At 51.2% G+C, this 26,257-nt stretch overlaps 1 protein-coding gene across 1 annotated transcript; it reads right to left on the bottom strand.

The window, feature by feature from the left end:
- Positions 1-440: 440 nt before the first annotated feature.
- On the bottom strand, positions 441-26,257 carry LOC308619330 (uncharacterized protein C8orf74 homolog; the record flags this gene model as incomplete). The annotated part of the gene is made up of 4 exons (XM_081237945.1): positions 441-680; positions 3,008-3,411; positions 24,506-24,698; positions 26,210-26,257. The coding sequence occupies 4 exons, from the start codon at positions 26,255-26,257 to the stop codon at positions 441-443; spliced, it is 885 nt and encodes a 294-aa protein (XP_081094071.1).

Here is a 26,257-nt window from a genome sequence, read left to right as displayed (position 1 = left end):
CCCGGCAGGCTGGGCAGGCTGCACGCGATGGATCGCCCGGTACAAACCTCAGAGAGGAAGGATTCCCAGGCCCTGTTTCCACCCACTGTGCTGGACTCAGGTCCTCCCTGGCATCCGGTGTTGCCCTCCCTCTTACCTGCTGAAGCCCTCTGGGGGCTGTTCTGTCGTCCGTGTCTGAGCTCAGGCTTAGTCAGTGATGTTTGCCTGGGCTCACAGGACAGCCCTCTCCTCCATGCAAGGAAAATCCATTTGGGTTGGACTTTCAGGGGGTATAAGATGGTTTCCAGCAAGAAGATAGAGAAAATATGGTGAGTGTTGTTTCATTTCTTTTAATGGCTAGAAACCTCTGACCTATGGGGCGCGGAGCACACCACATAATCCTTTTCTATCTGTCAGTGGCTCTTCCTCAGTCAGTCTTCAGACCGTGGCCACCGGGGCCTTCACTTCTTCTTTGTTTTTGTTTTCCTTCCTTTGTTTGCTTTGTACAACTTAAGAGCTTCATCTTGGCCTGACTGGCCCATGATGGGGAGCGGGGAAAGGGTGGGAGCGTTGAGGTTTAGAATCTTCTTCTGTAGCTTCAGGTCCAAAATATCAAAGGTTATCTGTATCTCAGACTGCAGCAGCTCCTTCAGGCATTCAATCTGGATGTGAATGGCCTCGTTGATGAGATTTTCTAGCTCCTGAAAGAAATGGAATGTGGCTGGTGAACAGGGCCTGGGGAAGGCTCAGGCCGTCTGCAGACAGAGTCCCATGCAGTTGCAACTTCTCAACACAGCCGCCTCCTTTCTCAGTGTGCTGGGACCTTCCATGACCCCCCCCAGACCTACTCTCCATCTGTCTCCACCCCACTCTGTGCCGGGGGAGGCTGACTTTTAAGGTCTGCATCCACCAGCTCCCTTGAGCTGTGGCTGCTGGCTGAGTTCAGCCAATGGGAGACCCTGGCAGGAGATCTGAGGGTGGGGAGAGGAAGAAGTCTCTCATCTTCCTGCCAGCCAGCTGGACTTGGACGTGGCCATGGTCCTCTACCTGCAGCGGCACTTCCCTCCCTGTGGCCCTCTCCTACAGCTCTCTTTTCGCTTCTTCCCTCCTCCTCCTTCAGGTGTACTGCGGCACTCACCCCATTTGAGTGTGTCATTTATTGTTCACACTGTTCTGGGCTCAGAGGCCAGCCCCATATCCCCTACTTTCTGGTTAAGTTCCAGTTTTTATTTTCTTTGGACCCCGCAGCATGGCATGCGGGATCTTAGGTCCCTAACCGGGGATCCAAACGGCATCTCCTGCAGTGGAAGCTCAGAGTCATAACTATTGGACCTCCAGGGAGGTCCCTGGTGAAGCTCCATTTGGATGCCAGCCCCCTTCCTCTTCTGCCCTCATCTCATTCTCACATCTCAAAGCTCCAGTTGCAGGCTTCATCGGAGGGGTCAGGGGAAATTGCTCAGAGAGGGGGTGTGTCCCCCAACTAGCCAGACTGGGGAAGATTGAAAACTCAGCCACCACGCGCCAGGTTAAACAGGAGACCCTGTCTGTCATCGCAATCAGGACCATGGCATCGTAAGATCCTGGCGACAGGGACCGTGTGACTGTGTTTCTCCAAGTTCCCTGCCCAAGCAACCAGTCAGTAGCGGAGAGGTCATGCTTGTCCTGGGAGTGTCAGGGGACATACCTTGAGTATCTGGTTACCTACAAGTCATTGTTTTGAGATCTCACATTTTAACTTAGAATCCCATGCAAAATCTCGCATTTGCCCTAGAAAAATAGTGTTCTTCCCCTAGGGCGTCGGGGAGGATTGGGCTCCAAGAAGACGCACTGTGTTTATCCTGCGGTGTTGAGTGTCCCCAGCTCAGGGGCACAGAGCGGAGGGGACTCTAGCCTACAAGCTCCACCTGGCAGGGACCAGCAGCCAAGTAATGGAGGCCTGCAGGGGAGCTGGGGGCAGCGGAGGGGAGGGGGCCCCTTCCACCCGTGGCCTTGCCCACGTATCTTGGAAGGTCCCTTGAAGGAGGTGGAGACAAGCCGTTGCTTGTGTTCTGTTGGGTCCCCGCTCAACGCATGAAGAGCAGCTGATGCGCTATTTACCGGGAAGACTTAAACTCAGAAGAGTATCATTGGTTCCATTGTACTCATTGTTGTTTAGAGATTTCCCCAGTGTTTTATGCACGTTTAAAGGAATGCTTCCCAAAGCCACCCACTCTTTGGCTGACAATTCAGAACACAGAGTCCCTGAGACTCCCCGTCCCCACCCCAGCTCCAACATCCCCAACACACGCACACGTACATACCCACATGCACATGCTTGTCCCTGTGTCAAAGGCAAGCAACAGTGATGCTATCAGTACCTACATATAGTTAAAAAATGAATTTAGACTCGGCCAGGCCCTCAGGGAGTTGGCTGCCCTGGGACCAAGCTAGTCGCCATTTATTGAAGAGCTGGGCATCAGGGACTCTGGCTCCTGGAGCTCCAGCAGTCCTTAAGACCTGCCAAGAGGGCAGCCAGGTTCCTAGCTCCACACACACCCTCCCCCACCTCATCACATCACTGCCCTGAGCTGTCTGTCCCCTACGGCCCTTCCTTCATGTCCCCCCACCCCCCGCCCAGGCATCCTCCATGGATGCTGGCTCTGCAGCAGACGAAGGGCACTGAGGAAATCTATGGTGGTTCGCAGCCTGGGAGCTCTTTTGGCAGAATCTGCAGTGGAAAGGACTTGGACTTTGGGGTCAGCCAGACCTCAGTCCAAATGTAAACTCTACCACAGGCTAGCTTGGGGACCTTGGGCCAGGCGATTAAAGTCTCCGAGCCTCAGTTGTCTCATCACTAAAATGGGGCCATGAATTATACATCTCAGGGATGTTTCATGCAACGTGCACGCAAAGCCTGTCCCCTTCTGCCCTCTCCTGGGTGTGTGGACCTCTTGCGGGCCTCAGGGTCCAGCCCGGACGTCCTCTTTGTGGGAAGGGACGTTGGTGGGGGGCAGGCGAGCCTCCTCCCGCCCCGAGGACCCCACCTCACCTCTCTCTTCAGGACCTGGTGCTGCCACCCAGGCAGCTCCGGGAGTATCTCCTGCAACAGATGTTGCTGCTCCAGTCGCAGGGCCTCCTTCAGCTGCAGCATGTAGGCCCGCTTCTGCACCTCGGCCCCGCTGAGCTCCACCACCTGCTGTTCGTGCTTCCAGACGGCCTGGTCCTTGCCCGCAGCCAGCGGGAGGGGCTGGGGTGGCACACACACCTCCAGGTGAGTGACGGTCAGCTTGACGTCCTGGTCCTGGCCCAGGACGTACTGGTAGAGTTTGTAGTGGCGGATGAACGTGTTGTGGAAGTAGTCGCACTGGGCCAGCAGGTGGGTGGTGTTCAACTGCCCCTGGTAATCTCTGAGCTTGTTCCCCAGGATCGTCACAGCCTCAGTGATGGAGCAGCCTGTGGGCACAGAGGGGCCGGGCGTTGAGTGTGAATGGGGCTGAAGCTGCATTGATGGCTGATTGATACAGACTTGGACCCCAGAGTCCACGTCCTACCAGCTATTCTATGTCACCATTTATTAGGTCTTGAAAGCCATGGAGTGCATATCATGTTTCCCCTTTTACCTTGGCTTCTGGGACGCTCAGAGGCAGTTTTATGCAGTAGCTTACATTTATCCCATTTGTTCTGATACGGTTATCTCACGCCTTACCTATATTTTGACACATAACTCTTGTTTTAAAGACTTATTTCAGCTGTGCTTTATGTTGTTTCCACTTCAAACTCTTTGGGAAGGAGATGAGGGTATAAAAAAGGATTCTGAATTGAGTGGAGCATGAGAGGATTGGAGAGACATTATACTGGCGACTTGGGTCACAGAGTTAGGCAAGTGTTGTTTAGACGGGGCAAAGATCAATCAGCTCTAAAGGTAGCACCGGGCAACACTCCTTGGAGGGTAAACCGCCTTCTCCCATGTCCTCCCTGTCACGCCTCTTGCTCATAAGCCTGTCAGAAGCCTGGGGTAGGGGTGTGGTTGGAGCTGGGGCAGGACTCTCCCCAGCATATGATTGCGTCTTAAGATAGGGATGGTTCATTAAAGGGTCCCAGATAAATGAGGTGCATGTCCTGTGAACGGATCTCAGGCAGGGAGAGGGCAGGACAAGGGACAGAGAATGACCCTGGCCCCAGTGCGAGGAGACCTGAGTCCTCACACGGATGCCATCCCCGAGGCGCACTGTGACCTCGGCCAAGTCTCTCCCACCTCCTGACTCGGTGTCAGCTCTTCAGATCGGGAGCTGGGCACAGGCTTTGGGGATTCCACCGCTCCGTCTACTGAAGACAGAGACCGGGCATTGCATGCGGGGAGCCTGGCTTTCCTCCTGGGGTGGAGGCCAGCCTGCCCGTAGATCCCCGTCCTCATTCCCCCTGGCAGAGCCCCCCCACGGGGCCCTGGTGGAGTCTCCCCGCCCCAGCCAGGGTGCCCCATGCGCCTTCAGGAGGGGCTGTCTCAGCCCGGCCCACACCATTTGTTTCTCAAACCCTCCTCACCCGCCACTGATTCTGCGTTCACTTTGGCCCCTCACTCTTGGATCTGCGTGAGCCTATTGACCTTAACTCTCCCCTGAGTCCTGAGAAGGTAGAGGTATCAGGGACTTAGAGAAATATTAGTACATGGAGCGCTGCTCCACCGTGAGCCTCGTTAGCAAGTGCTGGGAGGTGTCACTGGGATTTAGGCTTCAGTCTCCTGGGGGATGGAAGGAGGGAGGCCTCTCCACTGCACAGAGTTAAAGGTTAGCGGGCTGTGCTTCCCCTTCCTTTCAAGGCAAGTCAGCAGGCGCCGAGGCCCGAGACGGTGCTGTGTCCCAGGGTGGTGGAGGGGAGGGCCCTGGGCCTGGGTGGCTGACACAGCTCCGTCCCTTCCGAGCTGTGACTCTTGGGCCTCCATTCCCTCACATGTAAAATGGGGGATAGGCATGTGTACTTCATAGGATTGTTAGGAGCACCAGATGGGATGACGTGTCCAAGCGCCTTGCACAGAACCCACGACAAGGTAGTAATCAATGAATGCTGTAGGAAAAGAGGCATGTGTTTCTGTGCTGTGAGAAGAGTCTCTCCTGGCCACTTCTTTCATTCTATCTTTTCATCTCTCCATTGGTCTGTTCATTCATCCATCCATCTCTCCATCCACCCATCCATTCACTCATCATCCATTCATCCATTTCTCCAGCCAACCATCTCTCTATCCATCCATCCATCCATCATCCATCCACTCATCCATCCATTATCCATCTACCCATCCATCTCTCCATTCATCCATCTCTACATCCATCCAACCATCCAGTCACTCATCATCCATTCATCCATTTCTCCAGCCAACCATCTCTCTATCCATCCATCCATCCATCATCCACCCATTCATCCATCCACCCATCCATCCATTATCTATCTACCCATCCCTCTCTCCATTCATCCATCTTTCCATCCATCCAACCATCCAGTCACTCATCATCCATTCATCCATCTCTCCATCCATCAACAATTAATTTGTCAAACTCTTCCTGAGGGCCTATTAATTACTAGGCACTATGCTAGGTTCTGGCAATATTATCATGTGTCTTATCAGACGCAACTCTTGCCCTCAAAGCTCTCACAGGAGAGATACACAAGCAAATGTTAATACACGTGTAACGAGGAACAGAATCAGGTGATGAGGAATGCTCAGTCAAGGATGGGGTTCTCCTGGAGAAGATGATGCATGAGTGACATCTCAGAGGCTGAGTAGGACTGAGCCAGCAAAGATGGTGGGGGGAGGCATGGCATGGGTTCAGCATGAGCAAGATCAGAGGGACAAGCAGCCACATGGCATGGGTGGGGAACAAGACCGAGTGTGTTGTTGTTGGCACCTAAATGTAGAGGCAGAAAACGGCAAGCATTGAGTGGAGAGGTGGGTGGAAGGCACACAGGAGGGCCTTGAGTGCTGTGTTCAGAAGCCAGGGCCTTGTACTCCAGGCAGTGCAGGGCTTGCCCAGGGAGACTCTGGTTACGTGGTGGCCTGTGGGCAGACTGCGGCCCAGTCCGGACTGGAGTGCCAGGTCAGCAGGCATGGGCAGAAGGGTCAGATTTGAGCGGCGGGACTGATGGCCAGGTGTGGAGGGGGATAGAGGCCTGCCCGACTCCCAGGCTCTTCCTGGGGACCCTTGGGGAGCAGGGGCGGGGGACACCAAGAGTATATGATAAGCGTGGGACATTTACCTCTGTTGTGACCCCTGTCCTCAGAGACCTTCCAGTCTGTGGAAGAGGAGACTGTTGAACAGATGACATGCCCTCTTTGTTCTCAGCCCCCAACTCAGGGCTCTGTGCTCAGTAGGGACCGATAGGTATCCAGTGAGTAAATGAACAAATTCTGACAAGTGAAGTGTGGTGAAGGAGCTGTTCATTTACCCCTTCAACAAATATTCATTAGGAGCCTTCTTTCCATGTGTCAAGAACCCATTTATGGTACAGGAAGGTGGTGAAAGGCTGGGGGGAAACACACAGACAGTCTAACCCTGCTCAGGGCTACGTAGGGCTGGGCAGGTGCACAGTAGAAAGAAGTGACTTTCTCAGGGAAATCGGGGAGCAGTTCCCTGAGGAAGTGGTGAAGGAGCTGAGATGGGGAGTGTCAGAGGAGTTACTGGGCAAAGAGAGGTGGAAAAGAATGAAAGCAGGGAGGGGAAACAGCCTGTGCAAAGGCCCTGTGGTTGGATAAAGCGTGGCCCATTTGAGGAAATGAAAGGCTGGGGGTTGGGAGGTTGGCAGGCTGGAGAGCATCTGGTGGGTCCCACTGGTTCTCACAGGGGCCTCCCAGACCACTCCACCCCACACCACAGCCTTATCAACTGGTTACCTTGCTGTATTAAGCAAAAGTTGAAAGTTAAATTTACTGAAAATAGTTTTTAAGAAATTAATTTTGTCCATTGTTTTGCCAGAAAAATAATAATTTTGAATGACATTTTAAGATTTGATTGCATTGCTCTCATCATTATATATTTGTATAAATTCTTCTTTGTCTAGGTAATTTGACAATTTACGTATGTAAATAAGTCACATTAAAATTTACTCAGAAAGTATAGTTAAGTTCAACGTTGACGGCTTTTCAGTTCTTAATCTAACTTTAAAATGTTATTTAGTCATCTTTAACCTTGCATCGAATACAAAGAGTAATCTTTTTATGTATAAAGCAGATATACATATAGTATATAATCAGACATACAGAATACTTAGGATATTAAAATTTGATAGCAGGGGCAGTTAAGGAAAAACATCTAAAATGGCTTCTCAAAAGGAACCAGCAATCCCACTTCTAAGTATATACCCGAAGAAATGAAATCAGGATCTTGAAGACATATCTGTACCCCCATGTTCATGTCATTATTTACAAGAGCCAAGATATGGAAACAGCCTAAGTGTCTGCCATGTCTGTAGATGAATGAATGGTTAAAGAAGTTGTGATACACACACACACACACACACACACACACACACACAATGGAATACTACTCAGCCTTAAAAAAGAAGGAAATCCTGTCATTGGCAACAACATGGATGGACCTGAAGGAGATTATGCTGATTGAAATAAGCAAGACACAGAAAGATAAATACTGTGTGATTCTACTTGTATGTGGAATCTAAAAAAGTGGGACTCGTAGAAGCAGAGGGGCAGGTGCAGGGATCCACACCTGGTTCAGAGTTTCTGGGAGGCAAGGCTGAAGTCTGGGGGACTGGGCTGGGGGACAGACGGCTTGAGGTCTTCAGTCTGCAGAGGGCAAGCCGTGTAGGTCGCATGAGAGAGCTGGACTTCATCACAGAAGCTGGGCTCTTGAACCGGAATTCACGAAACGCAAGGACATCCAAGGAAGGGCTTCAGAACTGACCGGGACCCCAGAATTGCATCTAGAATTTTGCAGCACATTGTTTCTGGGGAGAGTGCACATTAGAGAGAATCATCAAATTCCTAAAGGAAAAGTGAAGAATCTCGGCTCGGAGCTGCGGACCACTCCGCAGAGGCATTAAGCTGAGAAGTGAGACGTCAGGCAGGTATTTCCATAGGGTAGTATGTGGAGGACGGCTGGGACGGCCGGTGAAGGTGTCCCCGAGGGCAGGCAGCAGTGTGAGGTCATCGGTTTCTGATAATCAAAGCTGGACTTGAGGCCTGTATGGAGGCATCTTTGTGTGAACTTGGTGAGGTGAATCATGGAAACTTCTCTGGGCTCTGAGGAACTGGATTTGCAGGAAGGCACCCTACTCCTCTTCCCACCTGGCCAGGCAGCACGTGGGGCTGGGGTCACCTGCACCCTCCAGATATGGGCAGCCCCGGCTGCCTCGTTCGGCTAGGCCAGCCCTGGTCTTCTCCACTCGGCCCCGGCAGCCATGCACAGAGTCCAGGTTTGAATCAAGAAGTGCGCGAGCCCCGTCGCTCTAACACCCCCAGGTGCCCCAGCTGCCTGTCATCCTGGCAGATGCCCTCCTATGGGCTTGGCCATGGCCTCAGCCACAGAACCCAAGTGTGGGCCTTGTCCCGGGTCAACAGGGAAGGACCCCTGGGCTGAATTCTAACTTTCAGCCCCAAGACACTCTTTGGACCAGTTCTGGTTTTCAGCAAAAATTGTCCCAAGCTGGCTCACGAGACACACTTGGCCCCCAGATCACCCTCCATTTGTCATGGGTTGAGAAGCCCCTGATGACTCAGGACGCCAAGGATTAAGTCTCAGGGAGAAGCCTCTGGCTTCGGGAGGGCTGATCTGTCCTTGCAAGTTGCTCTTCAAATACAGGGAGTGGCCTTCATTTGCATTGGCTGCTAGGCACTTCCTGAAGACGGTCCCCAAGGGCCTGGAGGCCAGTACCTGCAGCGAGCACAGGGGAGGGGCGAAGGGGAGCGCGGGGGCCAGAGCGTGGGTGGAATAGCCCAGTTGCTCCAGCATCAGGGCAAAAAGGCACTGGGCCTGTACCGGGCGCTCTGGGCTCCCTCGCTCCCATCCCTCACGGGCTGGGGCTGGGGCTGGGGCTGGGGCTGGTGCTGGGCGAGGGCGAGCACAGGGGTGCCTCCTGGGGGCTGGGAAAGGAGAAGAGGGGCTGCTCCTTCGGGTGGGGGAGGGGGAGGACCCAGCTGCCACGGGTGCCCCATGACAAACCAGTTTGTTTGTCCCTGCCTTGGGTGTGAGGGGAGGAACCCAGTCAGGCTGCAGCCTGGCCCGGCTTACCCTTCCCAATACCCAAGCACCTATCAGGGCAGCCCGGGATGGTGGGAAAGGAAAGCCCACCACTTCACCCTCCACTTCACCCCCATCCGGGGTCCCGAATGCTGCTCCCTGTCCCCTTTCTGCTCTGGAAAAGGTTCTGCCAAACTCATCCGCCCCGCGGCGCCGGTACCAGCTCAGAAGGGGTGTGTTTTCTTTGACGGGGAGAGGACTCTTGTTCAGGGAGCTCCCTCTGTGGCCTGCACTCCCTGGGTCATCTCAGGCTCCGCCCAACTCCTCCCAGCAAGGTGAACAGATTAGCCACCATCCCCACTTTACCTGTGAGAGAAACTGAGGCTCCAAGAGGTCAAGGGATTTGCTGCAAGGCACACAGCTGGTGAGTGGCACAGCCAGAATTCCAACCCCAGCCTGACCGGGCAAGGCTCCTTTCAGCATCCAGATCCAAGAGTCTTGGGCTTGCTTTGTAGACCCTGGAGATGGACACTGGAAGGGTTCCCCAACCCTCTCGGTGACAGTTTTCCAAAGGTTCTTTTGCAACAAGTGTTAACATAAAAATGCATGACCTTGAACACATGTTGGATCCAGGGAAATTAAACAGATGTCCTTAATGTGCTAATGAGCTCAGCAAAATATGCTAATAGGCTCAGCAAATGGCCCAAAAGGGTTGAGCCTATGCAATGTTTCTTAGATTTAGTTGAGGCAAATACAGGCAGATCTTGGAGATATTTCGGGTTCAGTTGCAGACCACTGCAATAAAGCGAATATTGCAATACAGCGAGTCACCCAAGTTTTTCAGTTTCCCAGTGTGTATGAAAGTTATATTTACACTATACTGTAGTCTCTTACGTGTGCAATAGCCCTATGTCTAAAAAACAATGTACATGTCTTAATTAACAAATATTTTATTTCTAAAAAATGCTAACCATCATCTGAACCTTCAGCGAGCTGTAATCTTTTTGCTGGTGGAGGGTCTTGCCTGGATGTTGACAGCTGCTGACTGGTCAGCACTCTGACCACAGTGCCAAGGTTCTGGTCGTACTGCACCTTGCCAGCCACGTGCTCTGTTTTCAGGCACCATTCAGTCACGAAGAGGCCCCCACTGAGCCCAGGGCAGCCCCTGGCCTGAAGATGGCCTTGACCCTGGGGCCATCCCTTAGAGCTTGGTGTGGTTTTAAGAGCACAGACTGGGGATTCAGACAGCTGTGGGCTCACAGCTTGCTTCTGCTTCTTAACCACTTGCGCAAGTTATTTTGCATCTCTGGACATTAGTGTCCTCATCTGTAAAATGGAGGCAATAAAAACGTCTACCTCGTAGGGTTAGATGTGGGCATGTGTGACGGAGCTTTCCGAAGCGCCAGGTACACGGGGGCATTCAGTACATCACGTGGTTGTCATTGTGAAGGTTCTAGGCATGGCGTCCAGCTCCCCGGGGACTGTGAGCTATTCTGGGATAAATCTGGCTTTCCAGAGGATCCCGCATGCTCCTAGGGCAATGCATTCCTAGAGCTTGGTTTTCCTCAATCCATCCCCTCCTAGGTCCTCACCTGGCAGCTCTCTCTACCTTGCTGGGGGTGGGTCATGGATGCTGATGTGCTTTTTCTCCTGGCCACACTGGCTGCTGAGGTCAAAGGATGGCTGGGAGTTGGCTGTCCCCAGTTAGGGGGTTCAGAGGGTAGAGGAAGTGGCAACTCTTCTGGTGAGACCATTTACTGAGTGACCCAATAGTTCATAGCTCTCCCCAACAACTCTGGAGCATTCTCTTCTCTCTCTTCCTGCTACTGTGAGCTCCCCGGTGGCAGGGACCTGCTCAAATGGACCAGATTTCCCCATTCCAGAGGATCTTTCCAAAAAACTCTGGACGTGTAGTTGTTGCCCAGTGTTCAGCTCTCAATAAATAATAATACAACCAGCCTATGCTGGCAGGCTACTTTACAGTTTTAAAGCATTTAATTATCCATCAATTTATTTAATTGGTCATAATCAACTTATAATAGAGGTAATTGCTGCCATTTAACAGATGAGGAAACTGACGCTTAGTGGACCTATGCAAAATCAGGACTCAAACCCAGATTCCCCAACTCCAAGGCGAGTATACCTCAGCTACTGAAGTATTTTTGAGGAGTGAACAGAAGATATGGAATATACAGAAGTACAGTACTTCCACTAGGGCATTTTAATTTTATGTTTATTGTGGTAAAATATACACGACGGGGCTTCCCTGGTGGCGCAGTGGTTGAGAGTCCGCCTGCCGATGCAGGGGACATGGGTTTGTGCCCCGGTCTGGGAAGATCCCACATGCCGCAGAGCGTCGTCTGGGCCCGTGAGCCATGGCTGCTGAGCCTGCGCGTCCGGAGCCTGTGCTCCGCAACGGGAGAGGCCACAACAGTGAGAGGCCCACGTACCGCAAAAAAAAAAAAAAAAAAAAAAAAAAATATATATATATATATATATATATATATATACACGACATAAAATTTACCATTTTAACCATTTTTAAGTGCACAGTTCAGTGACATTAAGTCCATTTGCATTGCTGTGCAGCCATCACCACCATCCATCTCCAGGACTTGTTTCATCTTGCAAAACTGAAACTCTCTCCCCATTAAACACTAACTCCCCATTTACCTTCTCCTCCCAGCCCCTGGCAACCCTTGTTCTACTTTGTCTCTACAAATCTGATCACCCTAGTTACTTCATATAAATGGAATCATGCAGTATTTATCTTTTTGTGACTGGTTTCTTTCCTTTAGCAGAATGTTCTCAAGGTTCATCCATGTTGTAGCATGTGTCAAAATTTCCTTCCTTTTGAAGGCTGAATAATATTCCATTGTATGTACAGACCATATTTTGGTTATCCATTCATCTGTTGATGGGTTGCTTCTACTGTTTGGCTATCGTGAGTAATGCTGCCATGAACAAGGGTGTACAAATATCTGTTCCAGTCCCTGCTTTCACTTTTTTGGGGTATATACCCAGAGGTGGAATTGCTGGATCATAGGGTAAGTGTATGTTTAATTTTTTGAGCAACTACCCTGCTGTGTTCCCATTCACTAGGTTTTTTGTGTTTGTTTTAAAGATAAACCAATAGTCACATTAAAGGAAAAAATCTACCTACACATTAAGACTTAGAAAGACTTTGTTGTCCTTTTAGAGATTTTCTCCCTGTTCACTTTCCTGGGACTCAAAGGGCAAACACAGGGTCAGGTATTTTAAAGACTGTCATGGGCTTTTGCCCAAGTTTTTCTCTTTGTCCATAGTGGTCCCCTGCCTTGTCTGCTTAGCAAATGCTCCCCTCACTCCCATTCCTCAAGAAGTTGGCTAATGCTAAAGTGCTTTGGCAAGAAGGACTACCAAAACTCTGGGGCCAGGTGATCTCAGGGTTAATGCTGGTTTTTTTTTACTGTGTGACGATTTGCAAGTTACCTAACCTCTCTGAACCTCAGTTGCATCATCACGAAATGGGGACAGGAGTACCCACCCAACAGAGCTTGGTGTGAACATTAAATGAGATGATCCACGTGGAGGGCTTGTACATCAGGACTGCTGAGTGGATGTCCGCTCTTCTCCACGCCCTGGCGCGGTGCTCTGGCGACGCTTGCTGGAGAATGGCTGAGTGAATGGGGGCAGGATTAAGCTGATTTGGGAGGGTTCGGAGGTCAGAACGGGAGCCAACAGGCGGAAGGCTCAAAGAGGCAGATTTCAGTTCGGAAGCAGGAAGAAATTTCTAGAAGCAAGAGCTTTATCAGTGGAGAAGTGAGGAGGCATTTAGCTGGGGAGAGAAATCCTGAATGATGTGTGTGTGTGGTGGTGAGAGGGGCCTTGGATCAGGTGACCTCTCGGGTCCCTCTGACTCTAAGAAGCCATGGTGATTTCCACTGAGCTCACAGTCCCCTGTAGCCACATCTAGGGCATCGTGGGTGCCCTCTGCAGCCATCTCAAGTTTGGTGAGGGGCCTTTGGCTTTGGATTTCATCCTCCTCCTCATCGTCACCATCCCCGAGATGAAAATGACCACATAATCCCACCGTCTCGGGGACAGGGCACTGTACTGAGACTAAAATTTGGCAACTTCTTACCCGTCCCTTGTCCCCTCTGCTGCTGGGGAACTCAGAGACTGACCAAGATGTCCAGCCGACCGAGGACCAACGTGGGAAGTTAGAGGGAGAACAGGGAGTCATTCCAAAGGGCCAGAGCTCTGGTCCCCAGGGCACCAGTACCACCTACCCACACTCAGGCACATCCATGCAAGAACACATTAGCCGACGGGCACAGCTCACCCTCTGGGCTGGGCCTACGCCACCCGCCGCATCGGAGCCGTCCTGCTGGGGACCAGGATCCCAGGCTCATGCTGGGAGTAGCTCCAGGTGACCAAGTTAGGAGCCCAGTCCCCAGGTGTGCCACCTGGCTTTCCAGGTGCTCAGCCGCCCCCGCGTGCCAGCAGCCTTGTTCCACTCACCGCAGGGCTGGGGGCTCCTCAGCTTCTTACGTGCCCTGTGGTCAAGATGGAAGGTCGCATGGCCAGGGGTGGAGGCGGGAGGGCGGGGTAGGGGGTGTGCTCTGCTGTCAGACAGACCTGGGTTCAAATCCTGACTCCACTTTGACCCCGGGGCAAGCTAGTTAAACTCTCTGGGCCTCAGTTCCTTCATCTTTAAAATAATGCCCATGATGCAAGGTCACAGTGAGGCTTACAGATGCTACATGAGGAAATGTCAGGATCTCTGTGACCCCCTACGCAGCAGGGATAGCCCCTCGGGGAAGGTTGGGGAAGGTTCCACGGCACAGTTTTGATTTCTGGCCGATTGATGGGCTCATCCTCTCCTGGTGGGCTGTGACCCCACTCGGTGTCAGGGGCTGTGTTAACACAGTGTCCCCCACTCCCCCTCGCCTCCGCCCAATTCATAGGCTGAAATCCTAAGCCCCAGCCCCTCAGCATGTGACTGAACTTGGAGACAGCGTCTTTACAGAGGGGATTAAGGTTAAATGAGGTCACGTGGGTGGCCCTAATCCAATATGACCGATGCGTTTATAAGAAGAGATTAGGACAAGACACAGAAGCAAGGCCATGTGAGGTACGGAATGAGGACACAGCCATCCACAAGCCAAGGAGAGAGGCGTTGGCAGAAAGCAGCCTTGCTCACACCTTGATCTTGGACTTCCAACCTCCAGAACGATGAGAAAACACATTTCTGTAGTTGAAACCACTCAGTCTGCGGAACTTGGTTATGGCAGCCCGAGCAAACGAATACACTCAGGGAGGGATCTCTGGAATGACAGCTGTACCTTTGCCCCAAGAGATGCTCTAAGATCTCAGTCAGTGGCTTCTGTGGAAACTTCCACTCTCCATCAGCAAAGTTGCCTCCAAAGGCCCCTCCTCCAGGTTTGGTCTGAGAGGCGTGGGGTTCGGGCTGCCCAGGAGAAAGCCGCTGGACAGGCAGCCTCTCAGGAACACAGAAGGGCCCCTGCTCTCTGCGGGGCCGCTCCTGAATGGCTGGAGGCTCGCCAGTGTGGGCAGATGCTTGGGGGCTGGCGGCGTGGCCCCGGGCATGGCCGTGAGTGCGCTGGCAGGGAGAGGTCGTGCAGGGGGCTTGGGGGAGTCATTGCCTCCCTTTAGCCCCGGGCTGTCGGGGTCGGCTGGGGTGGCTGCCTTCCATCCTACAGCTGCCTGGATGACATTTCCAGGAGAATCAGGAATGGCCGTGGGTAGGACGGCAGGTGCCAGTGCCGTGACGCACTTCACCGGACACTCGCCTGGCCGCCTCGTGCCTCCACCGGCCGGTCATTGAGGCCCACTTCCTCCCAGACTCAGGATTTGGGGGCCAGGCCAGCAGGAAAGGGGTTCTTCCTAGCCCAGACGTCCAGGTGGAGCACCAGAGAGAAGCCAGATGTCGATGACGACAAGAAGCAGAAGCTGCAAAGTGGCTGAAGTGATGGTGGGCAGGTGGTCACGGGCCCCGGGCGAGCATCTGCGCTGGCTCGGGTGCCTCCAGCCTTGAGTGAAGCCTGAGGCAGGGTTAGGGGGCGCTGCTCTCCACCCCCTTCCCCTGCTGCAATGTGCCCGTCGGAGATAAGAATCGTGGGGCTTCCCCGGGCACCCTGAATCTCTGCAGCTCCCCGAGGTCCCCAAATGCCCCAGCATCTCTCTCCTCTCCTCTCCGGGACCCGAGGCAGCGTATGCAAATCTGCTGCTTCCTGTGATTTCCTCCCACGGGGACGGAGCTGGCAGCCTTCTGTCCAGACTGGTGACTTCACTCTGGGCCCCAAGGACGCAGCAGGATGGGATCTGCCCGGGGCTTCCCGGAGGCTGGCAGAGGAGGTGCCGACTAAAGGACTGAGACCAGGACGTCCTGGTGAGCCATTTGCCAGCACGGAATCAGCTTATGCTTTTGAATAATGGGCCACGCTTTCCCTCCTGGTTCTGAGACTCGATTGGGCCGGGAGATAAGCCGAGCTGGCGGCCGTCCTGGCAGAGCTCTGAATCATTGTTGTGCAAACAGGACCCTCCTTAAAGGCTGTCTGCCAACTTTGTTACCTAGTATGCAAACAGAACTCAACCATCACTAGCCCTAGATTAACCCCCACCAAAAAAAAAAAAAAAAATTCATCCCTGGAGAAGCTACCTTCCAAGAAGATGGACAGCCCACTGTGGACTTTAGCCGAAACAGAAGCTGGAAGGTGAGCTGGCCGGCCAGTGTGACCCCCCACCCCCACCCCGGCTGTCTGCATCCCACGGCCCACGACCTGTGATGGGTGGGGTGTGCCTGGGGGAAGGGACAGGGGGGACACGAGGTGAGAAGCACTAGAGCTCACTTGGGATCTGAGCTTCCTGCGCCTGGCGGCCGGGGTCCCCTAACAGGGGGAACGAAGAGACGCCATCTCCTCATGCTGGTGGGCACTGGGCCGTCCTCGCCAGTGTGCCCGAGGGCGGGGCACCTGCATTAGGGGCCAGTGTGGACCTCCATTAGGCGAGCCCATGACTTGAACCCATGTGCCGTCCTGCCTGCCGGGGGAGGGAGAGACAAGACATGGCCCAGACAGCAAGACCCAGGGGGGGCGGGGCAGCGTGCAGCAACCTCTGGTCCCGGACCGCCAGCCTCTGCTGTGCAGCCTGCTTCACCCCCACACCTGGTGGGAGCTAAACTTTGCCGAGCATTTCCTACATGCCTCCCACTCTAGTATACTCTGCAGACCCTGTCTCTTTAGTTTTTCCAACCGCCCTATGAGTTGGAACTATCATGGCCCTATTGTAGAGGTAAGGAATGGAAGGCACAGAGAGGTCAAGTACTGCTCTCAAGGGTGCACAGCAATGTGTTGGAGGCAGACTTGAATCCAGGCCTACTGACTGCAGAGTTTGGTGCCTGATTGCTCAGCTATGCGGCCTTTAGCCTGGCCCAGCCTGGGCCTGGAGCTGATGCGCAGTGAGTAGGAGCGTCCGGGGGAGAAAGGGGGTGCCCGCTGAAATTCCACCCCTGCCTCTGAGGACTGATGCACTTGTTCACGCTCTTGTGGGTGTCCCAGTGGTGGGTTTCTGGGAGGCAGTGTGGGCGTGGCTCTGTGGGGCGATGTCCGGCCAGCGTGTCCACTTTCTACAGCAGCAGGCGTCATCCTGATGACAGCGTGGCGGGGCCTGAGGTGCGTGGGCCTAGCTCAGGAGGCCGGGTCCTCGGGTGGCTCTCCCCTGCCGCACCCACACTCTTCACCCTCCAAGCCCAGAGTCAGCTGGAGTCGGCACTCACAGCGGGTCCGTTAGCCGGGGGTGGAGCCGGGACCGACTTATCTGCCTCTTTTCATGCAGCCGCACTTCGGGGATGAGTCTGCAGTTCACTTTACCTCCAGGCGCCCTGCTCCCTGCCCGTTGTCCTGCCCTGCTCCCTGCAACGCATCTGAGGAGAAAGGGCCTCGGGACCATCTCTGCTGCTCTTGAGAAGGGGCTGAGGTGACTCCTGGACATTTGGAGGCTGATGTGAAGCGGGGTGTGCACAAAGCACGGCCAGCCACACCTGATGGATCAGGCCATCTCGGAATCACATCACCCCCGTCGCATCTCCGGGTCTTTGCCCCTGTGGTCCCTCCTGAAACTAAGGGCCAGTCCTCACTGAGCGCCGGCTAGGCACCAAGCGCTGTGCTGTGGGCTTCATTGTCATGACCTCAGTCCTATGAAGTGGGCGCTCTTATTTTTCTCCTTCTCTTGATGTGTAATTAGAGGCTCCGAGGTGGTGTGGCTGCCCAGGACCTCATGTCCTGCAAGGGACTGAACTAGGATTTGAGTCTTCTCTCCAGGTTTGGAGCCCCCAGATGGACGCTGTCTTCGGCGAGTCCAGTTCCAGGCACTGGGACCCCACCCAAGAGCTTCTTCCTACTTGATGTTTGTACCAGCCATGTTTCACAAATTTGGAGCTGATTTAAAAGTAAGAGGAAGGGCTTCCCTGGTGGCTCAGTGGTTGAGAGTCCACCTGCTGATGCAGGGGACGCGGATTCGTGCCCCGGTCTGGGAAGATCCCACATGCCACAGAGTGGCTGGGCCCGTGAGCCATGGCCGCTGAGCCTGCGCGTCCGGAGCCTGTGCTCTGCAACGGGAGAGGCCACAGCAGTGAGGCCCGTGTACCGCAAAAAAATAAATAAATAAAATAAAATAAATAAAAGAGGAAAATTTTGTAAGCTGGATGTCCCAGGATCAAGAGTTAAAAGATGTAAGAAGGGGAATTCCCTGGTGGTCCGCTGGTTAAGATTCTGCGTTCTCACTGCCAAGGGCCCGGGTTCAATCCCTGGTTGGGGAACTAATATCTCACAAGCCAACAATGGGCCAACACTGACAAGACGGAATCAGTGGGGATGATTGTAAAGTCTTGCATGTGCATTCAACATGGCCATGTGCAAGGGCAAGATTAGGAAAATGGCTAGGGATGGTGCACTGCCTGTCCAATATGGTTGTGACGTTGATGCTGATAAAGAAAATATACCCATAGGCTATATGAATAGGAGCATCATCACCAGGACAAGGGTGATGATAAAATCCCTGATCACTTCATTGATCAAATCGCAGGTGGTATTGTGTTGGATCTGGATGCCATATTTTAAGAATGATGTTGACAGGCTTCCCCTGTGATGCAGTGGTTGAGAATCCGCCTGCCAATGCAGGGGACATGGGTTCGATCCCTGGTCCGGGACGATCCCCCATGCCGCAGAGCAACTAAGCTGGTATGCCACAACTACTGAGCCTGTGCTCTAGAGCCCGTGAGCCACAACTACTGAGCCTGCGTGCCGCAACTACTGAAGCTCGTGCTCCTAGAGCCCGTGCTCCACAATGAGGGAAGCCAATGCAATGAGAAGCCCACGCACCGCAACGAAGAGTAGCCCCCGCTCGCCACAACTAGAGAAAGCCTGAATGCAGCAACGAAGACCCAACGCAGCCAAAAATAAATAAATAAATAAATAAAATTAAATTTAAAAAAAAGAATGATATTGACAAACACAAGGATGCCCAGGGAAGGGCAGAAAGAGAGGGGGGACGGGGTGGGGCGGTGGGGTGGAGGGGTCTATGGAAAGGATGCAGTGTTAAGAATGATAAAGACAGGAAATAGTCCAGGGGAAGATTCTGAGCAAGGGAGGTTGCCCAGTGTCTTCAGTCAAAAGCTAATGTGCTTTGGGCCTTCTCTCACCTTCCAAGATGGCCCACACTCTGTCTATGGAGTGTGCTTCTCTGTGAATAAACCTTCTTTCTCTTAAAAAAAGAAAAGATAAAAGGCCCTTGGGGATGTCCAGTCGACATGTGAAGATGTAATGGTCAGGGTGCATGAAGCCCATCCAGTATCTGCAGGGCCAGCCCACTGCTTCTAGAGGACACACTCTGGGCGTGTGAGTAGAAGGTGCGGGAGACGGGTTTAACTAGATATAAGGAGGAATTCCTAATACCGAGAGTAGTTGTATAAAGGAATGAATTGCCTCAGAAGGAGGGAGCGCCCCATGGCTTGGAGTGCCAGCAAAGGCTGGGAAAACCTCGCTGGCTGGTTGAGGGGTGTCCCTGCAGTAAAGGGAATTACATTTTCGAATCACCAAGTCTCCTAGCAACTCTAAGGTTTAGGTCTACCAGACATAGATAGACTGTACTGGTAAGGTATGTGATTGCCAGAAATATTGAAAGCGCCAGTGCAATCTAATCTCCTCAGTTTGAAGTTGGGTTTGCATCATCATCCACTGTTTTTCAAGGGCTCAGCCTGGGGAAGGCTCTAATGGAAACTTGAAAGAGTCCAAGTTCCCACCTGCTTGGGGCTGACATTCTTCTCCTGCTCGTCAGTGTTTGTTCTGGCCACGAGCCACTGCAGAGCTCAAACAACAGGGCTGAACTCTGGTAGCCAGGCGTTGCTGTGAGCAGTGGGGTGCGGGACCCGGAGGGATGCCAAGAAGGCCCCGAGGGGGCAGGGATGTCTCGGGTGGGATGAAATTGCCCAGGGATCCCTGCAACCAGCCCATGAGCATTGTCATGTCTTGCTTAAGCCTTCAGGCTGGGACCACTGGGTTGGAATGCTGGCCTGGAGGAGAGACATGGAAGGGCACCCGGGCAGCTCAAGAAATAAAAAAAAAGGCTGGTGCAAGTGCACATAATATGTGTGGTAGGAACACTGAGTGGCTTGAAGCAGAGGAGTGATGGGATTTTATTTGTGTCTGAAAAAAATCACGGTGCAGTTTGGTGAATGGGTGCAGAAATACAATATGTAAAAGCGGTGGACAGGTTAAGAGGTGGTGGTGGATGAGCACGTGGTGAAAAGTGGTGAGACTGGACATTCGGGTGCTGCTGATAGGACAGGTGGGTGAGCTCTGGGTGCATCTGGGACAAGGCATTGTGAGTCCTGTTTGCTTGGCAGCTGTTTACGATCTCAGTCAGAAGGCCAGTGGAGGACCTCAAATTACAGATTACAAAACTTTCATGCTAAAACAATTTTTCAAACTAAAGAAAAGTTTCCCCAAAAGTACATAAGGCAGTGTGATATTGGCAAAACAATAGACAACTAGACCAATGGAGCAGAATAGAGCCCAGACATAGACCCATGCAAATATAGGTGACTGATCTTTGACAAAGGAGCAAAGGCAGTACTGTGGTGTAAAGATAATCTTCAACAAATGGTGCTGGAGCAAGTGGACATCCGCATGGAAACAAACAACAGCAAAAGAATCGACACAGACCTTACACCCTTCATAATCATTAACTCAAAACGGGTCACAGATCTAAATGTAAGATACAAAACTATTAAACTTCTAGAAGATAACAGGAGGAAATCTAGATGACCTTGGGTTTGGCAATGACTTTTCATATACAACACCCAAAGCATGATACGTGAGAGAAGAATTGATAATCTGGACTTCATGAAAATTAAGAAGTTCCACTCTGCAAAAGACAGTGTCAAGAGAATCAGAAGACGAGCCTCAGACTGGGAGAAAATACTTGCCAAAGACACATCTAACCAAGGACTCTTATGCAAAATATACAAAGAACACTTAAAATTCGACAATAAGAAAAAAACCTGAATGAAAAAAAGGGTAAAAATCTTAATAGACATGTCACCGAAGAAGATATACCGATGGCAAATAAGCTTATGAAAAGATGCTTCACATCATATGTCACCAGGGAAATGTAAATTAAAACAATGAGAGACCACAACATGCCTATTGGAATGGCCAGAATCCAGAACACTGACAACACCAAATGTTGGCAAGGATGTGGGGCAATGGGAACCCTCATCCATGGCTGGTGGGGATGCAAAATGGTGCAGCCACTTTGGAAGACAGTTTGGTGCTTTCTTACAAAACTAACCATGCTCTTACCATATAGTCTAGCAACTACCCTCCTTGGTACTTACCTAAGGAGTTGAGAACTTATGTCCACACAAAAACTTACAGATATTTCTTGCAGCTTTATTCATAAGTGCCCAAAGTTGGGAGTAACCAAGATATCCTTCAGTAGATGAATGGATACATAAACTGTGATATATCTAGACAATGGAATATTATTCAGCCCTTATATTTAGACATTGGAATATTATTCAGCCCTTAAAAGAAAGTAGCTATCAAGCCTTGTAAAGACATGTAGGAAACGAAAATGCATATTACTTGTGAAAGAAGTCAGTCTGAAAAGGCTACAGACTGTATGATTCCAACTATATGACCTCCTGGAAAGGCAATACTACAGAGACAGTAGAAGGATCTACTTTCTGCTCATTGAGGGGGAGGGAAGGATGAGGAGGTGGAGCACAGAGAATTTCTAGGGTAGTGAGACCATTCTGTATATTTTAATGGTGGATGCACACCATGATACATTTGTCAAAACCCTTAGAATGCATAACACCAAGCAGGAACCTTAATGTAGACTATGGACTTGGAGTGATAATCATGTATCAGTGTAGGTTCATGGACTGTAACAGATGTACCCACTCTGTGGAGGGGGATATTGACAACGGGGGAGTCTGTGAGTGTGTGGAGACAGGGTTTCTGTGGGTAATCTCTGTACCTTCTGCTCTATTTTGCTGTGAATTTAAAACTGCTCTAAAAAATAAAGTCTATTAAAAAAACAGTACAGCTGGAAACCATAAAACTCCTAGAAGAAAACAGTGAAATCTCCTTGACGTTGATCTTAACAATGATTTTTGGGGGTTATGACACCAGAAGTAAAGGCAACAAAAGGAAAAATCAACAGGTGGGACTGCATCAAATTAAAGCTTCTGCACAGCAAAAGAAATGATCAACAAAATTAAAAGGCATCCTACAGAATGTGAAGAAATATTTGTGAACCATATGTCCAATAAGGGGTTAGTATCCAAAATATGTCAAGAACTCATACAACTCAGCAGCAAACACCCAAATAGTAAAATATTAAAAATAAAATAATAAAAATGGGGAAAGTATCTGAATATGCATTTTCCCATAGAAGACATACAGATGGCCAGCAAGTACATGAAAAGGTGCTCGATATCACTAATCGTAAGGGAATGCAAATCAAAACCACAGTGAGATCTCACTTCATACCTATTCGAATGGTTATCCTCAAAAAAACAAGAGATAACAAGTCCTGGAGAGGATGTGGAAAAAAGGGCATCCTTGTGCACTGCTGGTTGGAATGTAAATTGATACAGCCACTATTATGGAGAACAGTATGGAGGTTCCTTAAAAAACTAAAATTAGAACTACCACATGATACAGCAATCCCACTTCTGGGTATATTTTCAAAGGAAATGAAATCACTCTTGAAGAGATATCTGACCCCCATGTTCATTGCAGCATTATTCACAATAGCCAAGGTATGGAAACAACCCATGGATCTATTGACAGACAAATGGATAAAGAAAACGTGAATATATACTATATATGTGTGTGTGTATATATATATATGTATATGTGTGTACACACACACACACACACACACACAGCAATATTATTCAGCCATAAAGGAAGGAAATCCTACCATTTGTGACATGTTGAACTTTGAGAGCATTATGGTATGGGAGAAAGGTTAGAGAAAGACAACTATTGTATGATCTCACTTATATGTGGAATCTAAAAAAAACTGAACTCATGGAAGTAGAGAAGAGATAGGTGGTTGCCAGAAGCATGGGTTGGGATGTGGGCAAAATGGGCGAAGGTGGCCAAAGGTACAAACTTCCAGTTATAAGATAATGAAGTCCTGGGGATATGATGTACAGCACGGTGATTATAATTAACAATTCCGTATTGTGTATTTGAAAGTTGCCAAGAGAGTAGGCCTTAAAAGTTCTCATCACAAGAAAAAAATTGTAACTAGGTGAGGTGATGCTCATTAAACTTATTGTGGTAATTATTTTGCAATATATTCATATATCAAATCATGTTGCATACCTTAAACTTATACAGTATTGTATGTCAGTTATATCTCAATGAAGCTAGAAAAAAATAGTACAAAGAAAAATTTCCCAAACTACTTAAAGAATAAGTGATCCACCTAATGCCCCGCCCTCCAGGATCCTTTTGTGTGCATTTCCTCACACAAGGACATTCATAACCACAGCCACCAGAATCTGGAGACACGTCACTACTGTCCAATCCCCAGACCTGACCCAAGTCTCTCCAGCTGTCCCAATAACATTCTTTACAGCAAAAGGACCCGAATTGGGACCACCTGTCATGTTTAGTGGACACATCACCTCAGTGTCTTTCAGTTTGGAACAGTTCCTCTATCTTTCCTTGGTTCTCAAGACCTTAATGCTTTGAAGCTTAAAGGAGAGGACTTGGTGCAGTGCCCCTAACTGGGAGTGTTTTTTTTAATGACATCATGCTCTGAGTCTTTGCCAGAACCATCACAGAAGGAGGCTGGCTAATTCTTTTGCATCCCGTCAAGCGGCAGAGTATTCTGTGTCCTCTTACGGGTGGATCATTTGACTAAGGAGGTGTCTGCCAGGCTACCTCACTGTAAAAGCATTCTTTTCCCCTTTGCGATCAGTGAGGTTGTTGTGGGGAGGTTCTTGGGAAGTGCGTAAGTATCCCATTTCCCATCAAGCATTCACCCACTGGGCTTAGCACCTACTGATGATTCTTGGCTGAGTATTACTACGATGTTGGTCATGGATTTGCTTAACGGATGAATCGGCAACTCAGAGCCTAAGGGGTGGACAGATGTAGCCACATCCCCTTGTGCCATGGATCACGGGGAGAGATGCTTACCCTCTTCTCCTGAAGCCCAATGCAGGGTAGGGTTGGGAGAGAGGCTCCCTCCATAACCTGACTGTGGTTCCCCCATCCCTGCCAGCAAGCTGACACCTGTAGAGGATTCCCTCAAGACACTCAGCAGAGCAAACACTGATGCTGGGAACCATTTAAGTTCTCTCAGGAGTACAGTGAAAAGTCAATGAAGGGCTTTAAGCAGAATAGTGACACACTTATGTTAAGCAGAAACAAAACAAAAATTCTAAATGATGGTCCCTCCTTCTCTCTTTTCTAAAACAAAAATTAACTTCCTTCTGAGCCTGCTCTCAACTAGCTGCCCTAGAGGTATGGGTCTAACGATGAAGTTCATACTAAAGTGTAAATGACTGACTGAAAAGCAAACACCCCTGGCTGCTTTGTGAACAGCTTGACGCGGTGCAAGAGTTTCCACCAGGGAGATCAGGGATAGGACTCAGCAAGGACATTCTGTTTGCTCCACTTTCCAGAAAATCTGGACAGGGACCCTCTTTGTGAGCACACAAGGAGGCTGAATGCCAGGGGAAAAAAAAGAAGGGGCTCTAGGCTCCTCGGAGAGCTCCTGAGTTTGTCTGCCCTCCCCAAGCCTCGCTGACTCCTGCCCTGGATGTCCCGTACCTTTGGTTTCTCTGAGCAGCTCTTCTGTGAACTTGACCACCTGGGCCACCTCTACCCAGGGGAAGCCTTTGCCCGCAGCAAAGATGATACTTTCGTAGAGGGTGTCCAGCAGGATGCTTCTGCGGGAGTCTCTGAGCTCGTCAAACTCTCCCCAGTTCAACAGTCTCCGTAGGTGCTCCCGACCTTCTGGTTTCTGCAGGGCAGGATATATGAGGGGTGGAGGATGAGACTGAGGAATCAGGATGCCACCGTCACTGGGCAAAACACTACTGGGGGCCCAGCATATGCTCTGCAGCATCCTGAAGAGAGACCCAGAATGGGGGTATGCTTGGGCAGAATTCATCTTTCATTTCTGGACAGGTTTCCCTCACCTTTCTAGCACTGCTCCTTCCTCTGGGTGTTCTCATGCTAGCTGCTGCAGTTCCAGGTTTCTACACCTCCAGCCGGCGTCAAGTCCTGAATTATTATGATCCTCGCTTCCCCTTCCCTCAAACAAAATTTGACATTCCTCTGAGACGACTCCCACCCAGCTAACGGCTCCAGAGATGGCGATCTGATCATGAAATTCATACTAAAGTGTAAATGACTGGCCAAGAAGAGGTTTGGAGATGCAATGCTTTAGCAGAGAAATGTGTCTTGCTTGGTGAAGCTAGGCGATAGAGACTGGTCAGGGTACCTCTTATTTCCCACTATAGGTTAGGATTCATTTTACTTGAGAGTTCACCTGGCCCTTCCAGAAAGGTTCTTAGAGATCACATCAACACATGTAGGAGAATCAAGTGCCTTTCAAGGAGGGGGTAAGAAAAGGTGTGGCATGAAGTGGGCAACCACCAAACATTGGAGCTCCCCTGGGGTGAGGGGAGGGGGAACCGATGGAAGACGGTGCCCGAGCAAGGCCCAGAGCCTTGTCTCAGCCCCTGGTCACTCCTCTCTCCTCCCCTGCAGCCCTTTTAGATCCCTAGGTTGGCACCTGATGGGACAGCTGGCTGGAAGATCCAGGGAAGGTGGTGAAATCACAGGTCCCGGGCCGGGGGCTTCCCCAACAGTTTGAGGCTGCCAGTCAGAGGCTGACCTGTGCACATAGCTGGCCTGTGGTCTTCTTGCCTGAGGTCTGCAGCAGAGCCCGGACACCCCTCTGTGGACAGCTCAGAGGCCCGGGCCCTGCAGGTTGGATTCTCTTCACTCTGCAGGTGCCCACCTTGCTCATGTCTTCCGGCCTCAGAAATGGTTCTGAGAAACCGTCAAAATCTGCCCTCTTCTTTGCCCTAGAGACACAGACCCCACCCTCTGCCACACACACAATCACACACACACCCTCCCTCCACATGTTGGCGTACAACCCCAGGGGGCTCACAGGGCCCTGGAGCTCCTGGTGAAGGTGGCACCCCTGTGACGAGACCCTGGGGCCTCCTGGGCCCTCCTTGGAGTGCGGGTGGGCACAGTGCCTCCATGCCCACCTCCTCTGTCCCTCCACGCGGGCTCTGCTGCATCAGGGACTGTCACTGCAGGCCCGGAAAATAGCCCCAAGCTCCAAGGGCTGGGAGGACTTTGGCCTGGCATCCCCCGGGCACACACCGTGGCGGGCGGGCCTCAGAGCTGGTGTACTGGGACAGGGGATCCTGTCCAGGGGTCCCTCGGAGGACACACCTCACTCTTAGATCAATCTGAGCACACCTCCTTTGAAAAGTCACAAGTTCTCTTCACCTGAAGTTGGAAGACTTTTTTCACTCCCTGGGGTGTCAGGAGTGCCAT

The sequence above is a fragment of the Mesoplodon bidens genome (assembly GCF_964165515.1).
Source record: "Mesoplodon bidens genome assembly, chromosome: 6".
Taxonomy (NCBI): domain Eukaryota; kingdom Metazoa; phylum Chordata; class Mammalia; order Artiodactyla; family Ziphiidae; genus Mesoplodon; species Mesoplodon bidens.
Note: the sequence above shows the minus strand (reverse complement) of the source record. Positions and strands in the feature narration are given on the sequence as shown.